General features: G+C 46.1%; 1 protein-coding gene across 2 annotated transcripts in view; it reads left to right on the top strand.

The window, feature by feature from the left end:
- sema6bb (sema domain, transmembrane domain (TM), and cytoplasmic domain, (semaphorin) 6Bb) overlaps positions 1-7534 on the top strand; it is a 75579-nt gene extending 68045 nt beyond the window's left edge. For both annotated transcript variants that reach the window (XM_018728257.2, XM_018728258.2), the window contains one exon: positions 2808-7534. In XM_018728257.2, coding sequence (XP_018583773.2) covers positions 2808-3730 — 923 coding nt within the window. In that variant the 3' untranslated portion in view covers positions 3731-7534. The remainder of the gene's footprint in view (positions 1-2807) is intronic.
- The last annotated feature ends 14817 nt before the right edge of the window (positions 7535-22351 follow it).

The raw sequence follows: 22351 nt of genomic DNA, 5'->3' as shown, positions 1-22351 counted from the left end.
ATTTGCCAGAGAAAGACGGGAAGTTAATGCCTTTAATTGGATTTGTTCGAAAGCTCTAAATTTAAAAACCGGATGAAGTGTTTCAGCAAAAACCTTTAAAAAATGACATGGCAGCGCTCGAACAGTACAAATGGAAATTAAAGCACACACATTTTTAGGCAGCTAAATTATCAGTACAGAAACATCATACCATTAAATAGTTCACGATATAATTCATTTTGCCTTTAAACTTTCGTAGAAGAAATGAAATATTGAGAGCGACAAATGAAAAACGTAGTAGATTCTTGTCCCTGATTAGTAACAAGGACAAGAACATGGCAAAAATAATGAGCTCATTTCAGCAAAAGATGCCAACAAATGGATATTTCAGTAAACACTGAGTTGGGAAATAGTGCATTTAGAAGCATTATTTATGTACCCATGCGGTGTGATAATGGCAACTGTGTTTTTCTTTTACCTCCACAGCATGGAAGTCACTGCTGCAAGCAATTGATTAAAGCTAAACAAATGTAAATGGAATGCTATTTAATTTCATTAAAAAGCTGTGAACACATTTGAAAAACACAGAACTGATGTGCACGCTCTGCTAATTTTTGCTTCAAGGTTTCATCACTTAGTTTTTTTTTTTTTTTTTTGGATTTTGACCTGAGTTACTCTTGATCATGGCAGGCAGAGTCTTCTGTCCCATGCATACATGTGAGCATCCTTTTATTAAAACCATAAGGATTCTGGTTCCCGTTTCTATGGTGACACAGCATGACACAGTCTCTCCCTGGGCATGATGAAAAGGGTGCAGACGTCTGACCTTTAGGAGTCTTGGGACTCTGACGGAAGTGACAGGAATCTGTATGAGATATTCTTGGCAACAAATCCTGCTGCTAACCTGATAGAGCCATAATGTGGCTCTGATGAAATCTGGGTAAGGCAGTCTCTTTTGAGTCATAGTGTCTCTAGTGGCTTGGGGGGGCGAGGGAGACAGAGACGCAGAGAGCGAGAGAGAGAAAGATTGGTTCAGATTGGCCTCTCTTATACACTACAACAAATATCTTTGAGCTCGACTGAAACCAAGGATACAAACTGAGGCAAATTCTGTTTCTGAAGGTGGGTGGTGGTGCGGTGTGCATGGAAACGTATTTTCGGCAAAATTATTTCACATCTCAGTCCAGCATGACTCTGCAGGTGTTCCACACTGTCTCAGAAACATTCCTTGTTACAGGATTTTGTTGACTTGATGTCAGTAATTATGTTCCAGGTACAAGGGTCTGAAATGCTCATATCCTACGCCCTTCATTTATATTCAATATCATGTTCATAATCTGCATCGTCTCTGTACATTTACATTTATTCAGTCAGATGGAGCTCTTCTCGAATAAACTAGCTTTTATCTGACACCTTTATCCAAGGTGACTTCCAGACATTTACATTTATTCATTTAGCAGACGCTTTTGTCCAAAGCGACATACATGTCAGCAAAAGTACAATTTATGCATTATATTGAGAGAAGGAGACACAACTGCAGACATGAAAGTCTCAAGCAAACCTAGTTCGTTACCTACCACTTGCTACACCGAGGTTCATCATTCAAGTAGATGCATAAGACGCAGGCAAATCCCGACACCCACACCAATTTTTAAAAAAATTTTTTTTTTAATTAAATATTAAAAGATACACAAATGAGCAGTACAGTACCAGAGTAATGGCTGAATAAAGGTTGTATCTGGGGATGCTTCTAGAGTTACGATGCGTGAACAGTTAACACCATAGATGATCTGACACCACATTGAACTCATTGCAGGTACACACACACACACACACACACACACACACACACACACACAGCACAATGTAACACACTCTCAGACACCTTCTTTTTCACACACCTTCTACTTTTCAAAAGCACCGTTTTATTTCGCAGCGCTCTGCATGTCCCACAATCCTTTTATTATTATGAAGAAAGTTGTAGTTTGAAGCTTCAAGGCCAGAAACACTTAAGTGCATTTTTTTTTTTCCCTGCACCCCATACCTGCACTTAATTGTTTCCATTTGTCTCCATTAAAATGACTCTGTCAAACAATAAACGCTTGTGTTTTGAAACTTGCGTTCTGCACATCAAGGCATATTATGGCTGTACGCCTTCGTGAATGCAAAAAATGTCCATTAACGCCACGCATCCGTTTCCCACGAAGTCAGATTTATTATTTCATCGCCCCTCGGATTTGCACTTTTAGTTCGTCGTTGGTTTACCAAACGCTGACTGTGTTTGCCTTAACCCCCATTGCAGGAATTCTCCAGCGACCCTCCTTTATACCCTTGTAGATGTGTGCTCCTGGCTGGCTGTACAGTCCTCCTTTCTCTTCATACCCGTCTCTAACGTGTGCTCTACAAAGAGACACTTTTCTCCTGACATTTTCTTAATTGATCCGTTGTGCCAGTGTTGGGCCCTCTTGTTTGCTCGTATTTAATAATTCATGTAGTCTCCGTTTCACTGTTAAGAATTCAAATACATTTATTTATACATTAACACAGATTCCAGCTATTTTGGGCTGAAAAGTTCATTTTCCGAAGAGCGCTGTGCCCTGTGTTTAGGAGGTATATTCTCAGTGAGGGAGACATTTATTAGAGTCGTTAGGATTTAACAGGAAATCACCATCCACTTTAATTAATGAATGTAATTGGATATTGCATCACTGGAGGAACCTATCTCCCCTGACCCTCATTCCCTCACTTCCCAAAAGTGACTTAGCGGGATGGCGTGTAAATTGTGCTCGATGAGCTGATGCCCTGCTGTCTCGCCCCTCCCCCTCCAGGTCTGCTGCAGGAGAGTTTTGTGGAAGAGCCGGAAGGCCTGGTTTCCGTCAATCTGCTGGTTGCCTCTGCAGTTTCTGCGTTCGCCACCGGGGCGGTGCTCTCGGGCCTCATAGTGTGCTGGGTAATGGGTCGAAAGCACAGGCACCGTGCTCGCGGTAGCGCTGCCAACGCCGGCAGCCGCCGCAAAGGAGATAAGGAGCAGAGCATGCTGGGACAAGGGGGCAGTGGCTCCGTGATGAGTGTGACTCGGCCGAGCGGGAGTGAAAGGCCCCGGTCGCAGGGCGAGACTCTGTTTGTGATGCCCAATGGTTGGAACAAAGCAGGGGACATGGATCCGGGCTTGCTGCCTACTCCGGAGCAGACGCCTCTGCAGCAGAAGCGTCCGGCGCCGGGTCTGCGCCTATCCGACTCGGGCTGGGACCAGAGCCAAGCCTTCCTGAACACGGCTGGTACCCCGTGCCCCACCAACAGCTCCGTCATCTACCTGAGCTCCAAGCTGCTGCAGGGTGGCGGGGGCCGGCACGAGGACCCGGGTGACCCCCCCCAGTCTGTTGAGCGCCAGCACTACCTGTCCCTAGCTGCTCACCGGGAGCAAGGAGGCCGCCCCGGCGTGGTTCTGCGCAACTCGGCAGGAGAGTACAACTACCCAGCCACGCCACAGGACTCGCCCGACCGCAGGAGGGTGGTATCGGCCCCCAACACCCAGCTGGACTTCGGGGAGTCCCTGCGCTGGTCCCCAGAGGGCCTTAATTTCAACAGCAACAACGCAGCCCCGTCTGGGCGCCACTACCCCAGCTCACGTGCCCCATCCTCGGGCCTGATGCGCGGCGGCCTCCCCGCGCCCCGTGGCCTCAGTGACTTGGCCGACTTCAGCCACCTGCTTGGCAAGAGCGTGAGGGAGCGGACGTCCACCGGCCAGTGAAGAAGCGGCCCTTTCCCAGATCGCAACGAAAGCCCCTCTAAGTCCCATCTCACTATCAACTGGAAAAACTGCTCAGAGACATTCTTGCACCTGGCACCGCCCTACTCCATTCTCTCTCACTGTCATCCAATGTGCTCACATCCCGGCGGCTCATACCCGTGACTGTGACTTCTGACACCTGCCACCCTACATGGGGGAGCAGACCGTGCCGTTCCCTCTGTCGTAGCGCGCCGATCCTCCCGCTACCTCCTGGCTGCAGGGCCGAAGTCTGAGCAACTCCCGGCGGGACAAGGTCACGAAAAGAAGGAAGGGAGGCTCAGTCTGCAAGAAATGTGAGAAGTCTTCAGCAAACATTTCAGTGTCCAGCTCAAGTCGCAAAGCCTCCACCGCTGTTTCGCGCTCAGCCATCCATCTCTCTGGACGTGGCGCTTGTTCTCGCTGTGCTTCTGTACCCACGGTCAGCTCGCGGTCAGCACTCAACCGCCTGGTCTACAAGCAGATGCCATCACTTGTTTTTTGTGGACATCAAACGATGTGTCTTCTTCCCACGGACGTCAGGACGAGAGAGGGTGTAATAAATCTAACGCCCTGTCTTAATGTGAACTTGAGAGTACAATTCACAAAACACTGGAATTTCTTATAGAAAAGTGGCAATATTGTGTCGGCACAATATGCTGATTGAAGGCAATCTAAAAAACAGACTCTTGATGTTTGGTTCTGTGTCTTATAAGCTCTGTGTACCTTTTTGAAGTTATTAGTGACTTCCAGCAGGTCGGCGGGGGCTCCAGAGGGCCTTTGCCGCCAGCTGCCGGAGGGCTCCACCAGCGACCGAGGATGTGGCAGGTGGATCACAGTGGAAGGTGGAATGTGGGGGACAGTGGGATGGGGGTGGGGGGTCGGCTACAGTCTTGTCACGCTGAGACAGAAAACAGGTCTGTGCTTTGTGTGTGTGTGTGTGTGTGTGTGTCTGAAGCTGGACTCCGAACACTGGTGAATACAGCAGACTATTTCCAGCCAGGGCAGGGCTGAGGTCACACTGAACGAGAAGGACATCGACCGGGGAGCTGCTCGCTCGCAGGAGGTCGGCCACCTCCTCACCACACTGCTCACTCTGCCCGCTCGTGCTGATCGTTGATAGCAGGATGTGTGGCCATCTTGCCTCTAGGGTTCTGCACCGGGGCACCGACTGCCCTCCGCCAGACTGCTCTTCGAAACAAGGAGTTCTGGGCCAGCACCGAGGGGACAGAGGAGGTGCCGTGAGTCGGGAGCCCCGGCAGCGTTCAGAAATCCAGAACTCGTTGACTGGGCTTGTTTATGTTTTGTCTGCTGTTTTCTTTTTCCTTCTGATATCTGTATTTTTGCTTTCTGTAGTCCGGCCAGTTGCTCTTTTTTTTTTTTTGTATTACTACTTGTGGGGTTGCCAGACACTGCTCAGTTTGGTTTGAAGACACTGTCATATGAGCTGCATGGTTCACCCCTCCTCAATTACTCTCCCCCCCCCGAGCAGATCAGTGTCAAGTACCTTCTGTTCTAAGGTACCGTGGTGTAAGGCCAATGGTTCCTGCTTTGCTGGGACAGCGGTCTATAGATGGAAATGTCGCCATGTAGCTGCTGGGATGGGGTGGACAGGAACTGGCGGGATTTTCTCACAGCAGAGCGTCTCAGAAGCAGTGTGTCCAGCAGCAGTAACGCAGCCATTAAGGTTATGGCCTTTGGGGAAAGCTGTGCTTTAATTGATGGGGGTCGGGGGGGTGGTTAAGTATCACCAGCAGAGCACCGCAGGAGGAGTGTTTGGTCAGGCTTTTGTTTGTCTTCACGGGATGGGCTGAACCACCGTGGCTGAGAGGTAAAAGAGAGTAATGAAGTGTAAAAGAGAGAGTCTTAAGAAAGTAAGTATGAACTCACGGCTGGCTCCAGCACGACATGCAAGTAACCGAAAGTGTGTGTGTCGGCGCGCGTCTTCGTGCTCATCTTAGTGTGTCCATCCGTCCATCTACATGTGTGCATGCTTGTGTGCGCGTGTGTTTGTGTTGACTGTGGGGATGTCAGGCGTATTCCGACCCGCACCATTAACACGGTGCATGATTTGTACATTCCGCACTGCAGGCAGATACCCCAGCCCCCCCCCATTGCAGTTAATGCCCCTGGAGCAGCATTGGAGTCCACGGGTTTTGCAGCCCCCAGCAGTTCTTGCCACTGATCCCGCAAGCGTAGGGTTAGCTGGTACTCCTTTGACTACTTGGTGAACCGTGCTCCCTTCTGGGCGACAGCGGTGCATGTATGGTGGCACGCGGGGGCCCAGTGGAGGATCACTGGAAGGTCACGCCAGAAAGAAGAGAGAACCCTCCCAACCGCAGCCCGTTACACCTGGACCGGTGGGTTCGAAGGAGGGTGGCGGGGGGGCGGGTATGATTTTCTGTGCTCCCTGGAGCTTCACTCACTGCAGTTCAGGTTCACAGTCACTTTCTCACACAGCACCTTCTCTGCATCACACGTCTGTGCCAAACTGACCCGGCTGTCCCAAAAATCAGGGAGGGGCGGCCAGTGGGAATCCCTCAGCTAAATTGGTGTGAAGTGCTATAAAATCAGCATCCTTTCTGTGAAATTGTGTTTCGCTGCATATCACACGCCGTAATCCTCTGATGCAGGGAATTGTTTTGGAGCTTTTAATCTTATTTTTTGTTTGTTCCACTGTTAAGGAAATGGCACGCTTGCTGTGCGCCGCAGCACCCCCCCCCCCACCCCCACCCCAACATGAGCCGTGTACAGTGCGCCCGAGAGGAAGCCCTTCGGTTCAATTTCTTTTCCTGTAGCATAGAGATTTTTACGCCACCCCCCCCCCATGCCAACCTCCCACAGCCAGAAACTGCCAACGTAAAACATCGGAGAAACAAAACATAAACAAACCAAAAAAAGTAGCTATATACAGATTAAAGTACCGCATACATAGAGATACATTTTGTTCACCACTGTATAAAACGTAAAATAAGCACAAGAGTTTTTTGCATTTTGTAAAGTTGTAGAGAAAATTTACTAGCCAGCATTGTTTATTCCTGTTGGTTTTTATTTGTTTGTTTGTTTCAATGGTAATATATTTGTTTGGGTTTGGGTTTATCGTATTGGTTTTCATTTACTCTTCGGAGTGCGTGCGTCTCTCTGCGTGTGTGTGCGCGCGTGTGTGTGTTTTGTTAATGAGACTGTGAACAGGATCCCAGTATTTCCTGCCCTTTTGGATGACTGCCGGGAGTGGAACCTTTTCTTTGTTTAAACGGGAGGAGGCACACAACTGTGGACTTGCCTCTTGATAAGAGAAAATATTTTCCAAAGAGCTCGTCTCCTGCTGCCGTGACAGACACCCGCTTCCACGTCGCCCAGGAGCGGCTCTGTGGGCCGGCGAAGACCACCGACATTGAGCGATAGTGCCGTGCCTTCCCTCCGCCCTCCCAGGCCCAGGCCCAGGCCCAGCCGGTGTACATAACCCCAGCGCTTCGGTGTGTGTGAGCGGAGCGGAGCGGCGAGGCAGCATGGCCCAGCTCGCCTGTGTACAGAAACAGTGTGTGACATTGTACATTGTACATGCCTAGTGTGTGCTCGTGTGCCTGCTGTAAGCCCGTCAACACACAAAACACTCCAACACACAAGTTCAACACAAAAGTTCAACACGCTGCGCCGCCGCACAAGCAGAAGGGGAAGGGAGCGCAGTGATGCAGTGGATGTGGTTTTTTCTCGTCCTGTGCCCCGTGCCAGTCTGTCACTCAGCATGGAGACCTCGCTCTCTGTCACCTTTCTTATTCTAATAAATCATCAGACATTGACTTTACTGCTCACGTGTCTGCGTGCTTGTTCTGCTCTGCTGTCTTATTCACTTTAATCACTGACCAGCTGAGCACTTACTGTATGTGACAGATTAAGTGCAGTAGAGTAGTGCAGTACAGCGTAAAGGTCTTCTCAATTACAACATATGGCCAATAGGGGGCACTGTGGGATCACACATTGCTGGGGCAGCACATGGAACCCCTGCTATCCTCAGGGTTTTGTGTCGTCCTCCATGTTTTCAGCCTTAATGTAATTCTGAGGCCTGGTGTAATTAGACTTCAGCCGAACAATTAGGAGAAGGGGCCGCAGGATCTGCTCCCCAGGCAATCAAAGCAAAAAATGCAGCCAAAAACTAAGGTCTGTATATCAACATGTACTGTATGGAGGAAAAGCTCAATAATTGTATGTGCTACAGTATATACACTGATCAGCCATAACATTAAAACCACTGAGAGGTGACATTAATAACACTGATTATCTCATTACACTGCAGTTCAAGTTTTGCTTGGGGTGCCTTGCAATGGACTGGCATCCTATCCTGGGTGCATCCCCTCCCCCTCTGGCCTTGTGCCCTGTGTTGCCAGGTTAGGCTCCAGCTCACTGCAACCCCACTTGGGACAAGCAGTTTCAGTTAATGTGTGTGTTTATTTCATTACATTTTCATTTATTTATTTAGTAGACACTTTTCTCCAAAGCAACTTACAATGGATACTATGTAGTGTTATCAGCCCACACACCTTATTCACTGTGGTGACTTACACTGCTAGATGCACTACTTACAATGGGTCACTCATCCATACATCAGTGAAACACACACACACACACACACACACACACACACACACACACACACACACACACACACACACACACTCTCTCTCTCTCTCTCTCTCTCTCTCTGTCACTCACACACTATGGGGAACCTGAATAGCTTGTCTTTGGACTGTGGGAGGAAACCAGAGCACCCAGAGGAAATCCAGACACAAGGAGAACATGCAAACTCCACACAGACTGAGCAAGGATCAAACCCACATCCTCTCACATCACCCAGGCACGGTAAGATAGCTTCGCTACTTGCTGTGCCACCATGCCACCCATTACAATGTTACCTATCAAGAGCTGGGATATATTAGGCAGCAAGTGAACCGTCAGTTCTTGAATTTGATGTATTTGAAGCAGGAAAAATGTGAGTGACTCTGACAAAGGCCAAATTGTGATGGTTAAATGAGGGTGTGGTGGTACAGCGGGTTTGGTCGGTGCCTGCTGTGTGATGGACTGGTATCCCGTGCTGGGTGTGTCCCCTCCCACTTTGCCTTTGTTACCTGTGTTGCCGGGTTAGGCTCCGGCTCGCCGCCACCCCGCTTGGGACAAGCAGTTGTTGACGTTGATTGGTTAGACGACTGGGTCAGAGCATCTCGAAAGCGGCAGATCTTGTGGGGTGTATGCAATAGTTAGTATCTACCAAAAGTGGTCCAAGGAAGGTGAACTGGCGACAGAGTCATGGGCACCAAAGGCTCACTGATGCACATGGGGAGCGAAGGCTAGCCCCTCTGGTTTGATCGCACAGAAGAACTACTCTAACACAAATTGCTGAAAATCTTCATACTGGCCATGATAGGAAGGTGTCAGAACACACGGTGCATTGCAGCTTGCTGTGTATAGGGCTGCGTAGCCACTGACCGGTCAGAGTGCCCATGCTGACCCCTGCCCACCGCCGAAAGCACCTACAATGGGCACGTGAGCATCAGAACTGGACCATGGAGCAATGGAAGAAAGTGGCCTGGTCTAATGAATCACGTTTTCTTTTTTAAGATCATTTGGACAGCCTGGTGTGTGTGTGTGTCGTTTACGTGAGGAAGAGATGATGGCAGGATGCACTATAGGAAGAAGCTAAGGCAGCGGAGGTAGTGTGATGCACCGGGCAATGTTCTGCTGGGAAACCTTGGGTCCTGGCATTCATGTGGATATTACTTTGACATGTACCACCTACACAGGAATCTACTCAGTATTAGGCAGGTGGTTTTAATGGTTTGGCTGATCAGTGTGTCTAAGTGCAATATATACATACACACCATATATGTACATATACTGTATAGCACATACTATGTATAATTTTCATTTTAAGAGACTAAATTCTTTATGAGCACCTATACTCGCGAGTAGAATGCAACAGATATCGTTGAATGTAGGTATTATATCATCAAAGAAAAAAGTTACCATTGCACTGCATCCTTGTGACGTTAGGAGCCTATATCACCCAGTATAGCAACTTGCCTTAGAATAACATACTTAACCTGTAGAACATGGCTTGGCTTTGTGAACGAAGATTTACGAAAGGGGCTGCCCACGTCTGCTGCAAGCTTGCTGGTGGCTGATCTCACCCCCCCAAACCTATAGAACAAATGAGTTAAAAACATTGCACTGCATTGCTCTAGTGGTAACCTAAGTGAGGGGAAAGCTTTGTGACCAAATGGTTGTTGGTTCAAATCCTCAAATCTGTCATGGATGAGGGCGGGAGACTGAGGAATTGGCATGGACCCAATTGCAAGTTTGTTTCTTGTTGGAACAAAACAAGGAGTAAGCAAGGATCGTAGTCAGGGACAGGCGTGGCTCGTTCAAGGTGCAGATGTTATTCTCAGGGTTTAATCAACAAGGTTCTGCAACCAGGTGAGCTGGCACAGCTTCTTTTATACCCTGCGGCTCTAATTCAGGGCAGGTGCGGGGCAGGTCGATTGGCACGAGGGTGTGGGTGTGACAGTACCCCCCCCCCCGGTATGGGCGGTCCCCGCCATTCTACAGACTCTGAAAGAGTGCTCCTGGGTGCCAGCCGGTCTGGATGGTCCTTGTGGAAGTCCAAAATCAGGGTCGGGTCCAGAACATCCTGCGAGGGCACCCTGCATCTCTCCTCCGGGCCATACCTCTCCCCATCCACCAGGTACTGCATGCCCCCACGCCGCCGCCAAGAGTCCAGGCGCCTGGACCGAGTACGCCTGGGTCCCATCCACCTGCACCACGGGTAAGTGCAGCGTCACAAGGAGCCTGGAACAGGAAGGTCCTGAATGGTTTGAGGAGTGACACAGGGAAGGTGTGGTCGATTGGCACGAGGGTGTGGGGGTGACAAAATCCTTCCGATTTTACCAGTGAGGGTGGACCTTCAGCTGAACTAATTCACTAAGCTGTCAGGCTGTAAGAATGAGTCATATGTTTTCACTCTGAATGCATTCAAGTGGAATACCACTGGAAACAGAGTGAAGTACAGTAGATCCTAATTTATAACAATGCAGCAATAATTTTTTTTATTTCCTTTAATTCTCTTTTGAGACAAAGGTTTCAAATGCTGTGTGAATGAGATGAAGACCCCTACAAAGGAGTGGTGCTGGGTACTTGAGGTTGGGGTCACTCGGGATGAAGGTGAAGTTATCAGCAGAATTTTGCAGCATAAGTAGAATTTTCTCTCATTCTAATGTACTGTAACTCCTGCAATTTCATTTTATTTTCTAAAATTAAATCTATGCATTTGGAAGATGCTTTTCTCCATAGCTTACTCCACAATTGCATTAGAACTGAGAGGAGACTAAAAATGAGCAGTTTCAATATTGCGCTTCTTGTTTCTGTTGGTAGAAGTTAAAATTTCTGAATGAGGACACTCTGGGCAATTAAGGAGACATAAAATCAGGAACTGTTTGGAGGAACGGTACAATTACACTGTATGATTCTTGCCTCGTTTTGAGAGACTAAATTATCTTTGAGACCAAACAGCAACTCACTTGTGAACAATGACCATGTGGGGGCAACACAGCCTTTTCAGGGCTTTCTGTAACAGCATCCCTGCTGACACATGCTTCATGAGAAATTTTGCACCATTTTCTTTTGCTCTCTCGAATTCTGTGCAAAAAATAGAAACACAATTTCCTGGTAGAAAAGGACACGGTGACGAATTTACTGTATTTCCAGAACTAATCTCAGGCTAATATGTAGCATGGTGAATAAAGAAACAGACTTGTAACCTGAAATTTGCCCGTTTAAGATCGGGGTGGTCCTGTGGTTGTACTCATCAGAATGAGGCCTCTCCTAAATTTGCCCAGCAACACACAACTGATGTATATTAATGTCACTTTGAATAAAAGCATTGGATATGTATTGCAATTGAAAAATTCATGCTACAGGAGTTAAGGTACTTCTAGTGCACCTTTATGAAGGTGTGAACCCTTCAGCTCGATTCTACCATGTGACAAATGCGACCTTTGTCTCACTTTAATTAAGCTTACGTTGCAGCATGTTGTTTCCTATAAATGTTCTCATCAGAGGCTCATATCTAATACGACTTAGTGACATGACTCACTATTATATACTCTACTGATTTTGGGGCTTATTACAAAGCCATTATGTGCCGCTATTATATGCATGATACGGCCGTTCGCTCCTCATTGTGCCTTTTGTGGAGTGTAATGAAGTCTGCCTTCTGAACATGGTCAGTGGGGTTACACTGCGTCGCTAACAGGTTGTACTTTTACCACAGAACCACGCTTTTTTGTTAGCTTCTCTTGATTTGTACCGTACACTGTCCCTTTTCCACCTCTTTGTCCCCTGTCCCCTATCTTCATTCAGATCATATTGCATAAAGCTCTGTTTTTCAGACCAAGAAGGTACTGTAGAACATTAAGTAACTGTTTCATTAAAAACTGATCGGCCTTCAAATGTTTTGGCTGCAAGAAAGAGCAGCGGATCCTATCAGCAAGCACAGCTGCCCTTACTGCCGAACATATGTCTTCGTGGCCAACCTTCTCAGTCTCTATAAACCTCTTATGATGTGTGTGCATAAGCACAAACTAATAGCACAGACGTTAAGTATTATTATGTCATGTATTCCACTTGAACAATTTTCTCCTTTACATTCACCTCTGACTTGAAGTATAACATCTATCTACCTACCTACCTACCTACCTACCTACACACACTGTCTGAACCGCTTGTCCCATACAGGGTCGCGGGGAACCGGAGCCTAACCAGCAACACAGGGCGTAAGGCTGGAGGGGGAGGGGACACACCCAGAACGGGACACCAGTCCGTCACAAGGCACCCCAAGCGGGATTCAAACCCCAGAACCACCGGAGAGTAGGACCCAGTCCAACCCACTGCACCGCCACACCCCCCACTCTATCTATCTATCTATCTATCTAAAAAATCTCCCTCTCTCCCCCAGATGGGGTGGTGTGTGTGTCTTCCTCAAGCTTGGGTCCTTGGAGTTTGAGGGTTCTGTGCAGTATCTTAGTTGTTCCTAAGACTGCACTCATCTGAACAAAGACTTCAGATGTTGTTCCTGGAATCTGCTGGAGCCTCTTTCCCAGTTTGGGGGTCACAGCCCCGAGTGCTCCTATTACCAATGGGACCACTCTGGACTTCACCTTCCACATCCGTTCCAATTCTTCCTTCAGCCCTTGGTACTTCTCCATCTTCTAATGCTCGTTCTTTCTGATATTGCTGTCAGTTGGGATTGACACATCTCTCAAAATTGTCCTCTTCTCCTCCTTGTCAACCACCACCATGTCTGGTTGGTTGGCCAGCAACTGCTTGTCAGTCTGGAACTTGAAGTCCCACAGGACCTTAGCTCTGCTGTTTTCAGCGACCTTTGGTGGTGTCTCCCATTTGGACTTACATTTACATTTATGCATTTTGCAGACGCTTTCTCTAAAGTGACGTACATCTCAGAGAAAATACAATTTGTGCATTACATTAGGAGAAAGAGACATATTTACAGACATGTGATTAAGTAAACCTAGTTTGTTTCTTTCCAATTTATGCACCGATGTTCATCACCTGAGCAGGTGCACAAAACTCAGGACAGACTAATCTTGATTACCTTCCTACAATTTTTTTTAAGGTATACAAACAAACATTTAAGTACAATACAGGAGTAGCGGCTGTGTAAAGGCTTATTTGTGGATGATCATAAAGTTACAGTGCATGAACATTTACACCATGCATGAGCTTGAGAGATCTTGGGCAAAGTGAGTCTGGAAAAGGTGAGTTTTCAGACCCTTCTTGAATGTAGACAGAGTTCCTGTAGTTCTGAGTGAGTTGGGGAGGTCCTTCCACCACAACGAAACCAGAACCGAGAACCACTGTGCTTTAATTTTCGTGAGCCGGACCACCAAACGAGAAGAAGTAGATGAGCGAAGCAGTCTGGTTGGGGTGTAGCAGTTGATCAAGTCTTGTAAATAGCTGGGAGTGGTTCTATTGATGCATTTATAGGCAATAACCAGGGTCTTGAATTTGATCCGGGCAGCTATGAGAAGCCAGTGCAGAGAAATGAGTAGAGGAGATACATGGGAACGCTTTGTCTAGTCAGCTTGGGGACTTCTTGTCCGTATTCTACATAGATGTTCCTGTACACTATCCCAGCCACTTGTTTATGCCTCTCATTGTGCACTGTCCCAGCTTGCATCTTACACTCTGCTACTATGTGCTGGACTCCTTGCATCTTTGCACACCCTGCCCCTTGGGTCCTGTTCAGCAGTGGTATATCCCCGCCTCTATGGACCTGGTGCAAAGAGCTTGTTCTTATGCTCCCATCCACCCACTGGTAGGATTTCTTGATGTCAGCCACTCCCTCTATCTGTCAATGGTAGAGCCTGCGGAGGGGCTTGGTCTTTCACGATGTCTCCTCTTCTTCTTTATAACCCTTCGACTTCTGCTGCCTGAGGTACTCACTTAGTGGTTTGTTCTGGGGGGCCGTCTTCCTGATGTACTCTTGGATGCTCCTTGTTTCATCCTGGATAGTGGCTCTGACACTCACTAACCCTCGACCTCCCTCTTTTTGCTTATCATACAGTCTCAGGGTGCTGGACTTCAGGTGGAACCCTCCATGCATTGTGAGGAGTTTTCATGTCTTGGCATTTGTGGCATTGATCTACTCCTGTGGCCAACTTATTATTCCAGCTGAGTATCTGGTGACTGGTAGGGCATACATGTTGATGGCTTGGATCTTATTCCTACCATTGAGCAGAAAGAGAATATGTCCTACAAATGCTGGATCAGGAATTTGGAGGCCAAGTCAACATCTTGAACTCTTTGTCATCTTCTTCAAACTATTCCCAAACACTTTTGCAGTGTGGTAGGGCCACTGCTATCAGGGAATACGGTTGCCATGAAGGCGTGTACATGGTCTGCAACAATCTTTAGGTAGATAGTACATGTGAAAGTAACATCCACATGAATGCCAGGCCCCAAGGTTTCCCAGCAGAATTTTGCCCAGAGAATTACACTGCCTCTGTTGCCTTGCCTTCTTCCCATAGTGTATCCTGCTGCCATCTCTTCCCCAGGTAAATGACGCACACCCATCCTGCCGTCAACATGATCTAAAACAAAACTTGATTCATCAGACCAGGCCACCTTCTTCCACTGCTACATGGTCCAGTTATGATGGTCACGTGCCCATTGTAAGTGCTTTTGGGGGTGGACAGGGGTCAGCATGGGCATTCTGACCAGTCTGCAGCTACACAACAAGCTCCGATGCACTGTGTATTTCGACACCTTTCTATCATGGCCAGCATTAAGGTTTTCAGCATTTTGTGCTACAGTAGCTCTTCAGTGGGATTGGAGCAGAGGGGCTATCCTTCGCTCCCCATGTGCATCAATGAGCTTTGGGCGCCCATGACCCTAACGCCAGTTTACCAGTTGTCCTTCCTTGGACCAGTTTTGGTAGGTACTAACTGCTGCATACTGGAAACACCCCACAAGACCTCTCGTTTTGGAAATGTCTTAACCCGGTCTTCTAGCCATCATAATTTGGCCCTTGTCAGTGTTGCTCAAATTCTTGCGCTTACCCATTTTCCCTGTTTCCAACATATCAAATTCAAGAACTGACTGTTCACTTGCTGCCTAATTTATCCCACTCATTGACAGGTGCCGTAACGAGATAATCAATGTTATTCACTTCACCTGTCAGTGGTTTTAATGTTATAGCTAATTGGTGTATACATTTAATGATTCACTTTGGAAGGTTACAGAAACTATCACAGCAACCGAGTGAAAATAATGACCAGGAAAAAGCCCTGTCTAGGCAATTTGTGTCACTATGTTCTGATCTGAAAGGCACTTGACTTGGGAAACATTGTCGAAACCTAGGCACCCAGTCTATGATAATGTTTGTATAATATTACACATGGTCCTGGGCTGATGATTAAAAAAGAACGAATCCATGCAGAAAATACAGACACTAACAGATGAGAACAAACAAAACAGCCTGTTAATGTCTTCAGTTAAAGATGAACTGAACATTTTTTTCAACACTGCCAAATGAATTCTTTTGCCAGGCAGTAGATTACAACACTGGGATTAATTTGCATAAGGAAAAGGCAAAAAACAAATGTTTTCATCTTCTTCACTTCCCAGATACATTGGAGCAGGTCCTAATACAAACAGAATGCATGGAAATGTTCAGTATCAGGACTTTTCACAAAAACCGAATATACAATATACAGTTATTTAGAAGGGGGGCACGGTGGTGCGGCGGGCTTGGCCAGGCCCTACTCTCTGGTGGGTATGGGGTTTGAATCCTGCTTGGGGTGCCTTGTGGCGGACTGGCATCCTCTCCTGGGTATGTCCCCTCCCCCTCCGGCCCTGTGCCCTGTGTTGCCGGGTTAGGCTCCGGTTCGCCGCGACCTCACTTGGGACAAGCAACTTCGGTCAGTGTGTGTGTGTGTGTGAGTTATTCAGAAAATTGAAGAAATTATTGATCATTGTTTAAGCAGTATAGCTAAATGATATAATTGACACAGCACTATATTACTACACCCTGCATGCAATTTACTGAGCTGCTCTTGTGTGAATATGGAATTTTCTTTACTGCTTCCAACATGAATACTCAGACACATTGATCCCCATCCCATTCTCAGGTTTCCTGTTTAGTCACATACCATCAACAAATCTTTTAAAGTTCAAGAAGTCATATTTTCGAGAGGTTCCTCAAGATCAGCAGACCATTTAAAGGGATTGCACTTCTATGCTCTCTAGGATTTTGTGGAGAAACAAACACACACAGAGAGTCTGAAACTGTTTGTCCTGAGCAGGGTCACAGCAAACCGGAGCCTAACACAGCAACACAGTGCGCAAAGCTGGAGGAGGAGGGAACACATCCAGGGCAAGATGCCAATTTATCACAAGGCACCCCAAGCAGGACTCGAACCCCACACCCACCAGAACGCAGGACCCGACCAAGCCCGCTGTGCCACTGCACCCCCTATGCCAAAGGAAACAAAGAAAGCAAAAAAACTGAAGCTCCTCAGGTTAAGTCCCTCTCTTGCTGCAGTAACCCTCAGCAAGATACCTAAATTGCTCCAGTAAGAATACTCTGCTGTATAAATGGGTTTAAAATTCTAATTTTCCTTAGATAAAGGTGTCAGGTAAATAAAAAAAAAGAAGAAATTTCACCTTTAATGACATCAACACCAAGTAGAATAGAAGACTGTAAAAAAGCAGAAACTCTTTTGTCTACATATCAAGCAAATGCCAAAAGGAATGTGAGATCTTAACCTGAAGAAGCATTTACATTTATATTGATTTTCCTTATATTTCAGTATTGTGTCCAGGTTGCTGGTTGAAATCTTACCTACTGCTGTAGTACCCTTGAGCAAAGTACTTACCCTAAATTGCTTCTCTAAAATTACCCAGTTGTTTACATGATGAATAACTGTAGGTAGCTTAACGTTGCAAGTCGCTTTTGAAAAAAAAAAAATATGTATGTCCCTTAGTTTAACTATAAAGTGGTTATTTAATGACAACCAGTCTTTTTCATCTGACATAATAAGTGTGTTATTAGCAGTTCCATATGTTGGTTTAGAGGAAATAATGCATGTAGTAGGAAAACGGAAGCATTGCAGGTGGAAAAATAAGTGAACTCCAAGTTGCATTGGTTAAACCAAGTAGGTAAGTAAAATCATGCCTCAATCATAATCCTGCAATCACAGAATTTGTGTTTATTTTAAATGTTCAGATTTAGATTTTAAAGGTTTATTTTAATTTACAAGAATGATGGCTATCCCTGTGGAGTTCACATGCTTTCAAGCACCACTGTACGTATAGTACATCCCAGGATGAAATAAGAGCAGATTCACACAGGCAAAAATGTGTGTGTAAATTTCAGTCAGCAGCAGATGTTTTGCTTTCTTCCAAGAGAAGTTTGTATTTGCATCAAGAAACACAGTTTGGACATTCGACGCAGAGCAGACAAATTATCAAGTTATCAAAGCTGCATATTCATGCACACATCTTCTCTACAAAACTTTGGTATTATTTATCCAGGGGAGAAAAGAATAAAATGTCCCCCAGATGACCAATGATGCCAAGGAAGAGATCACAGAGCAATGGAAGACTATTGTGACTGAACAGCTTTTTTTATTCTGTAAATGTTTCAGTCAATTTGTTTTCTTCTATTAAAACAACTTGTTCAGTGATGCATTTGTTCTGAGAGAGAAATGTTAATTGCCAATATAGAAATAATAATAATTCATTATTATTTGTAGTCAATGTCAATGAGCTTGTTTCACAAACACTGTTTCATATCAGTAGACCATCATAACTGATCACGACAACACAGAGCACAGCACTAACTAAAACTGTCAGTCACAGATTGTGTGTGTATGGGAATACGAAGACTAGTATCAGGATCATACAGACATTACTCTGTGAAGTTAGTCTAAATCTTGAATGGAAGGGGTAGAACAGCTGCTCACTCAACACTGCTCTTATGCTTTGCATTTATTCACTTAGCAGACACTTTGCTCCATAGCAACTTACAATGAACTCTATGTAGTGTTACGAGCACACACACACCTTATTCACTGCTAGATACACTACTTACAATGGGTCACTCATCCCTACATCAGTGAAAAACACTCTCTCTGTGTCACTCGCACACTACAGCTGAATGTGAACAGCATGTCTTTGGACTGTGGGAGGAAACCCACACAGACACAGGGAGAACATGGAAACTCCACACAGACTGAGCAGGAATCAAACCCGTGGCCTCTCACACCACCGAGGTGCTATGAGACAGCAGCACTACTCACTGTGCCACCCCATGCTGATAGATACAAAATAGACAGAAAGCAGAGCACTGTCGTCGCATGAAGGTATCCCTTACTTTAAAATGTCAAATATCACGCATCTTTTTAATCAGCAGTGCTCATCCTAGAGCACTAAAGAAAAGTACATCTAATACCTAGATCTGCAATTCAAAATAAGAAAAAAATTGTAAAACTGGTACAAAAAGGAGCAGTGATCTCAGCTATAATAAAATATTTTCTTACTTAAACCTTGTCTAAATAAAGGCAGAAAACAACCCAGGTTGCACCAAAAGACCAGGTTTTATCTAAGATGGCTTTGAAGTAAATCTGTTTCCAGAAACGGGGCTCCTCTTAGTGTCACAACAGTTTGATGGATTAAACAATACCCTTTACAAGTTTATTGATTTCGTCTTTGAACCGAGCATTATGGGATGTTACTTGTTTATGTAGAACTGAAGCAGAAATGACAGTGTACGTGTTCTTGCTCAGCTGGAGGAGTCAGCGTTGCTATAACAGCTTTAATTTACTGCGCCGAACAACGCTGGCCATGTTCCGCTGCACTTATTAAAGCCATACACCGAAACCATGCATCCCACAAGGTTTCATTTACGACAATGCTATGAATATGAGCTCAGCTACATCACGAGATAAACTCGAAGAAAGCGTTGCATCATTTTTAAAGGTTATTCTTAGGTCACCCTCTTTTTGTGAAAGTTTCAAAACAGTCCTTCATGGCCCTGCTGCGTGCGGTGTGGTTTACATCCATTTAGACTTGGACACATATTTTTTCCAGGAAACACTTGTGCCAGTTTATACTTGATGAGTTTATTTTGTCCTGTGTCTGAGAAAAGACTACATTCAGACATCGCATTCGTGAAATGGGAGCAATGTATTTCATCATACTGAAATGCTGAAGTTATAACGAAAAGAATATTCCTTCTCGTTCAGACACATCCTTCCCTACACTTTTGTGCATTTTGCTATGCAGCCATCAGTACATGTCTGCCTGGTTAATTGAGGACATTGTCATTGAGCAGTACATCTATCTTGAGTTGCTGTATTACCCTTAGAATACTGTGGTCTCACGAAATCGCCATCTCGATGTAAAATGAGTATGAGAAATAAGCCTCTCACCTTAACTTTATGTACTCTGGACCTTCTGTCTACTGTTGTGTTAGTGATACTCGTATATTAAAATTACTCATCAGTCATTTATTTAACTTTTCATTCACAGCTACAAGTTTTTAGGTCCAGACTGAGTCTTTCTGGATGGACCAGGTTACAAAGTTGAGGTAGGCTAGTGTATGCATCCAAAAGAGGTTTCTTTTATTTTTCATTTCTAGCTGCTCAAGTACTAAGCTTGAGTTGCCTTGTTTTTCCAGTTTTAGAAAGAATACCATTAAAAACACACAAACAAAGGTTTGCTGTCTGCTTTGTGACAGATGACAATTACCAGTGCTATGTGTCTTTGTTCGACTGGGTGGGTTGTTGTGGAAATCAGACATCGCCATGGGGATGGAGGTGGAGGGTCAGGTGATTACAGCAGAGTGTTCCTGAAATTGGAAAAAATAAATTGTTCTCTTTAGAAAAGATGTAGGCCATGTGTTTCTTTTCAAAAAGCTTGTAGAGAAAAAACCAAATCACTCCATCTTTCAAGCATAACCACTGTACTCATACCTGTAATCATTCACTTGACACCCTCAGATCCTCCCAAAACAGGTCGCCAACCTGCTCCACTGACTTGTCTAAGGAATTCAACAGCAAGTTGATGTTTTGTGCATTTCGAGGAAGGAGAGTGAGTTTCTTAGCTGATGATGAGAAAGCCTTCATCCAAATATCATAAAAACATAAGTTCCTATCATTTTATTTTGCTTTCGGTGTAATTTTGCACACAAGCTAAAAACTCTAACTTCTGTTTTTGTTTTGTGTTGTTTAAAATATAACAGAACAATATCTAAATTTATTTTTCTAGCAGACACTTTTCTCTAAAGCAACTTCCAATAAAATCTATGTAGTGTTATCAACTACACCTCATTCACCAAGTTGACTTACACTGCTAGATAAATTACTTGCAATGAGTCACTCATCCATACATCAGTGGAACACACTCTCTCTGTCTCTCACACACTGTGGGTGAACCTGAACAGTATGTCTTTAGACTGTGGGAGGAAACCAGAGCACCCAGAGGAAACCCACTCAGACACGGGGAGAACATGCAAACTCCACACAGACTGAGCAGGAATCAAACTCACGTCCTCTCACGGTGAGATAGCAGCACTACTCGCTGTGCCACCATTTTGCTTAATATTTGTCTTATGATTGGCCTGAAGGGGGGTGCGGTGGCGCAGTGGGTTGGACCACAGTCCTGCTCTCCGGTGGGTCTGGGGTTCAAGTCCTGCTTGGGGTGCCCTGCGACGGACTGGCGTCCCATCCTGGGTGTGTCCCCTTCCCCCTCCGGCCTTACGCCCTGTGTTACCGGGTAGGCTCCGGTTCCCCGTGACCCCGTATGGGACAAGCGGTTCTGAAAATGTGTGTGTGTGTGCGTGTGATTGGCCTGAAATACACATTTCATTTCAGAACCGCTTGTCCCATATGGGGTCACGGGGAACCGGAGCCTACCCGGCAACACAGGGCGTAAGGCTGGAGGGGGAGGGGACACACCCAGGACGGGACGCCAGTCCGTCGCAAGGCACCCCAAGCGGGACTTGAACCCCAGACCCACTGGAGAGCAGGACTGTGGTCCAACCCACTGCGCCACCGCACCCCCTAGTCTGGCCTGAAATATGTCACAGAAAATACAATCTCTAATACTCTAGATAGTTAACTGAGTATCATGTTCATCAATGAAAAAATGAATAATTTTCAGTCCAGTCTATGAGGTCAGTGCAGGTCACAGGCCATATTAGTATGCAGAAGTCATTTCATTTATTCCAGTAAATGTTTGTCTGTTGATATGTAGCACATGGGGGGTGCGGTGGTGCCTTGCTGTGTGGCAGGTCTGGGGGTTTGAGACCTGCTTGGGGTGCGGTGGCCCTGTCTTTCTCCCTGTGTTTGCCTCCCCCGCCATGCAGAGGGTGGACCTGGCAACCCACCGGTGTTTCCTTGACTTGCCTTGAAAAGCACGTGAGTGGTCGCTATGGGTCGGCTTTGACTCGGCACTTACCATACCATACCATGTAGCACATATATTTATGCAATCTGTTTACACACAGCATTAAACTTTTCGAAACACTTGGATGTTAAATACACACACACACACATTTTCAGAACCGCTTGTCCCTTACGGGGTCACGGGGAACCGGAGCCTACCCGGCAACACAGGGCGTAAGGCCGGAGGGGGAAGGGGACGCACCCAGGACGGGACGCCAGTCCGTCACAAGGCACCCCAAGCGGGACTCGAACCCCAGATTTATTTATCTATTTTCAATATCAAGGGGGTGTGGTGGCGCAGTGGGTTGGACCAGGGTCCTGTGTGTGTGTGTGTGTGTGTGTATTTTCAATATATTTATCTATATTCTCCAAAACAATTTCCAATTAACTGTATGTAGTGCTTTCATCCCACACACCTTATTCACCAAAGTGACTTACATTGCTAGATACACTATTTACACACACACTTTCTGAACCGCTTGTCTCATACAGGGTTGTGGGGAACCGGAGCCTAACCCGGCAACTCAGGGCATAAGGCAGGAGGGGGAGGGGACACACCCAGGACGGGACGCCAGTCCGTCGCAAGGCA

This window comes from Scleropages formosus, chromosome 9 (genome assembly GCF_900964775.1).
Source record: "Scleropages formosus chromosome 9, fSclFor1.1, whole genome shotgun sequence".
Lineage (NCBI taxonomy): Eukaryota > Metazoa > Chordata > Actinopteri > Osteoglossiformes > Osteoglossidae > Scleropages > Scleropages formosus.
Note: the sequence above shows the minus strand (reverse complement) of the source record. Positions and strands in the feature narration are given on the sequence as shown.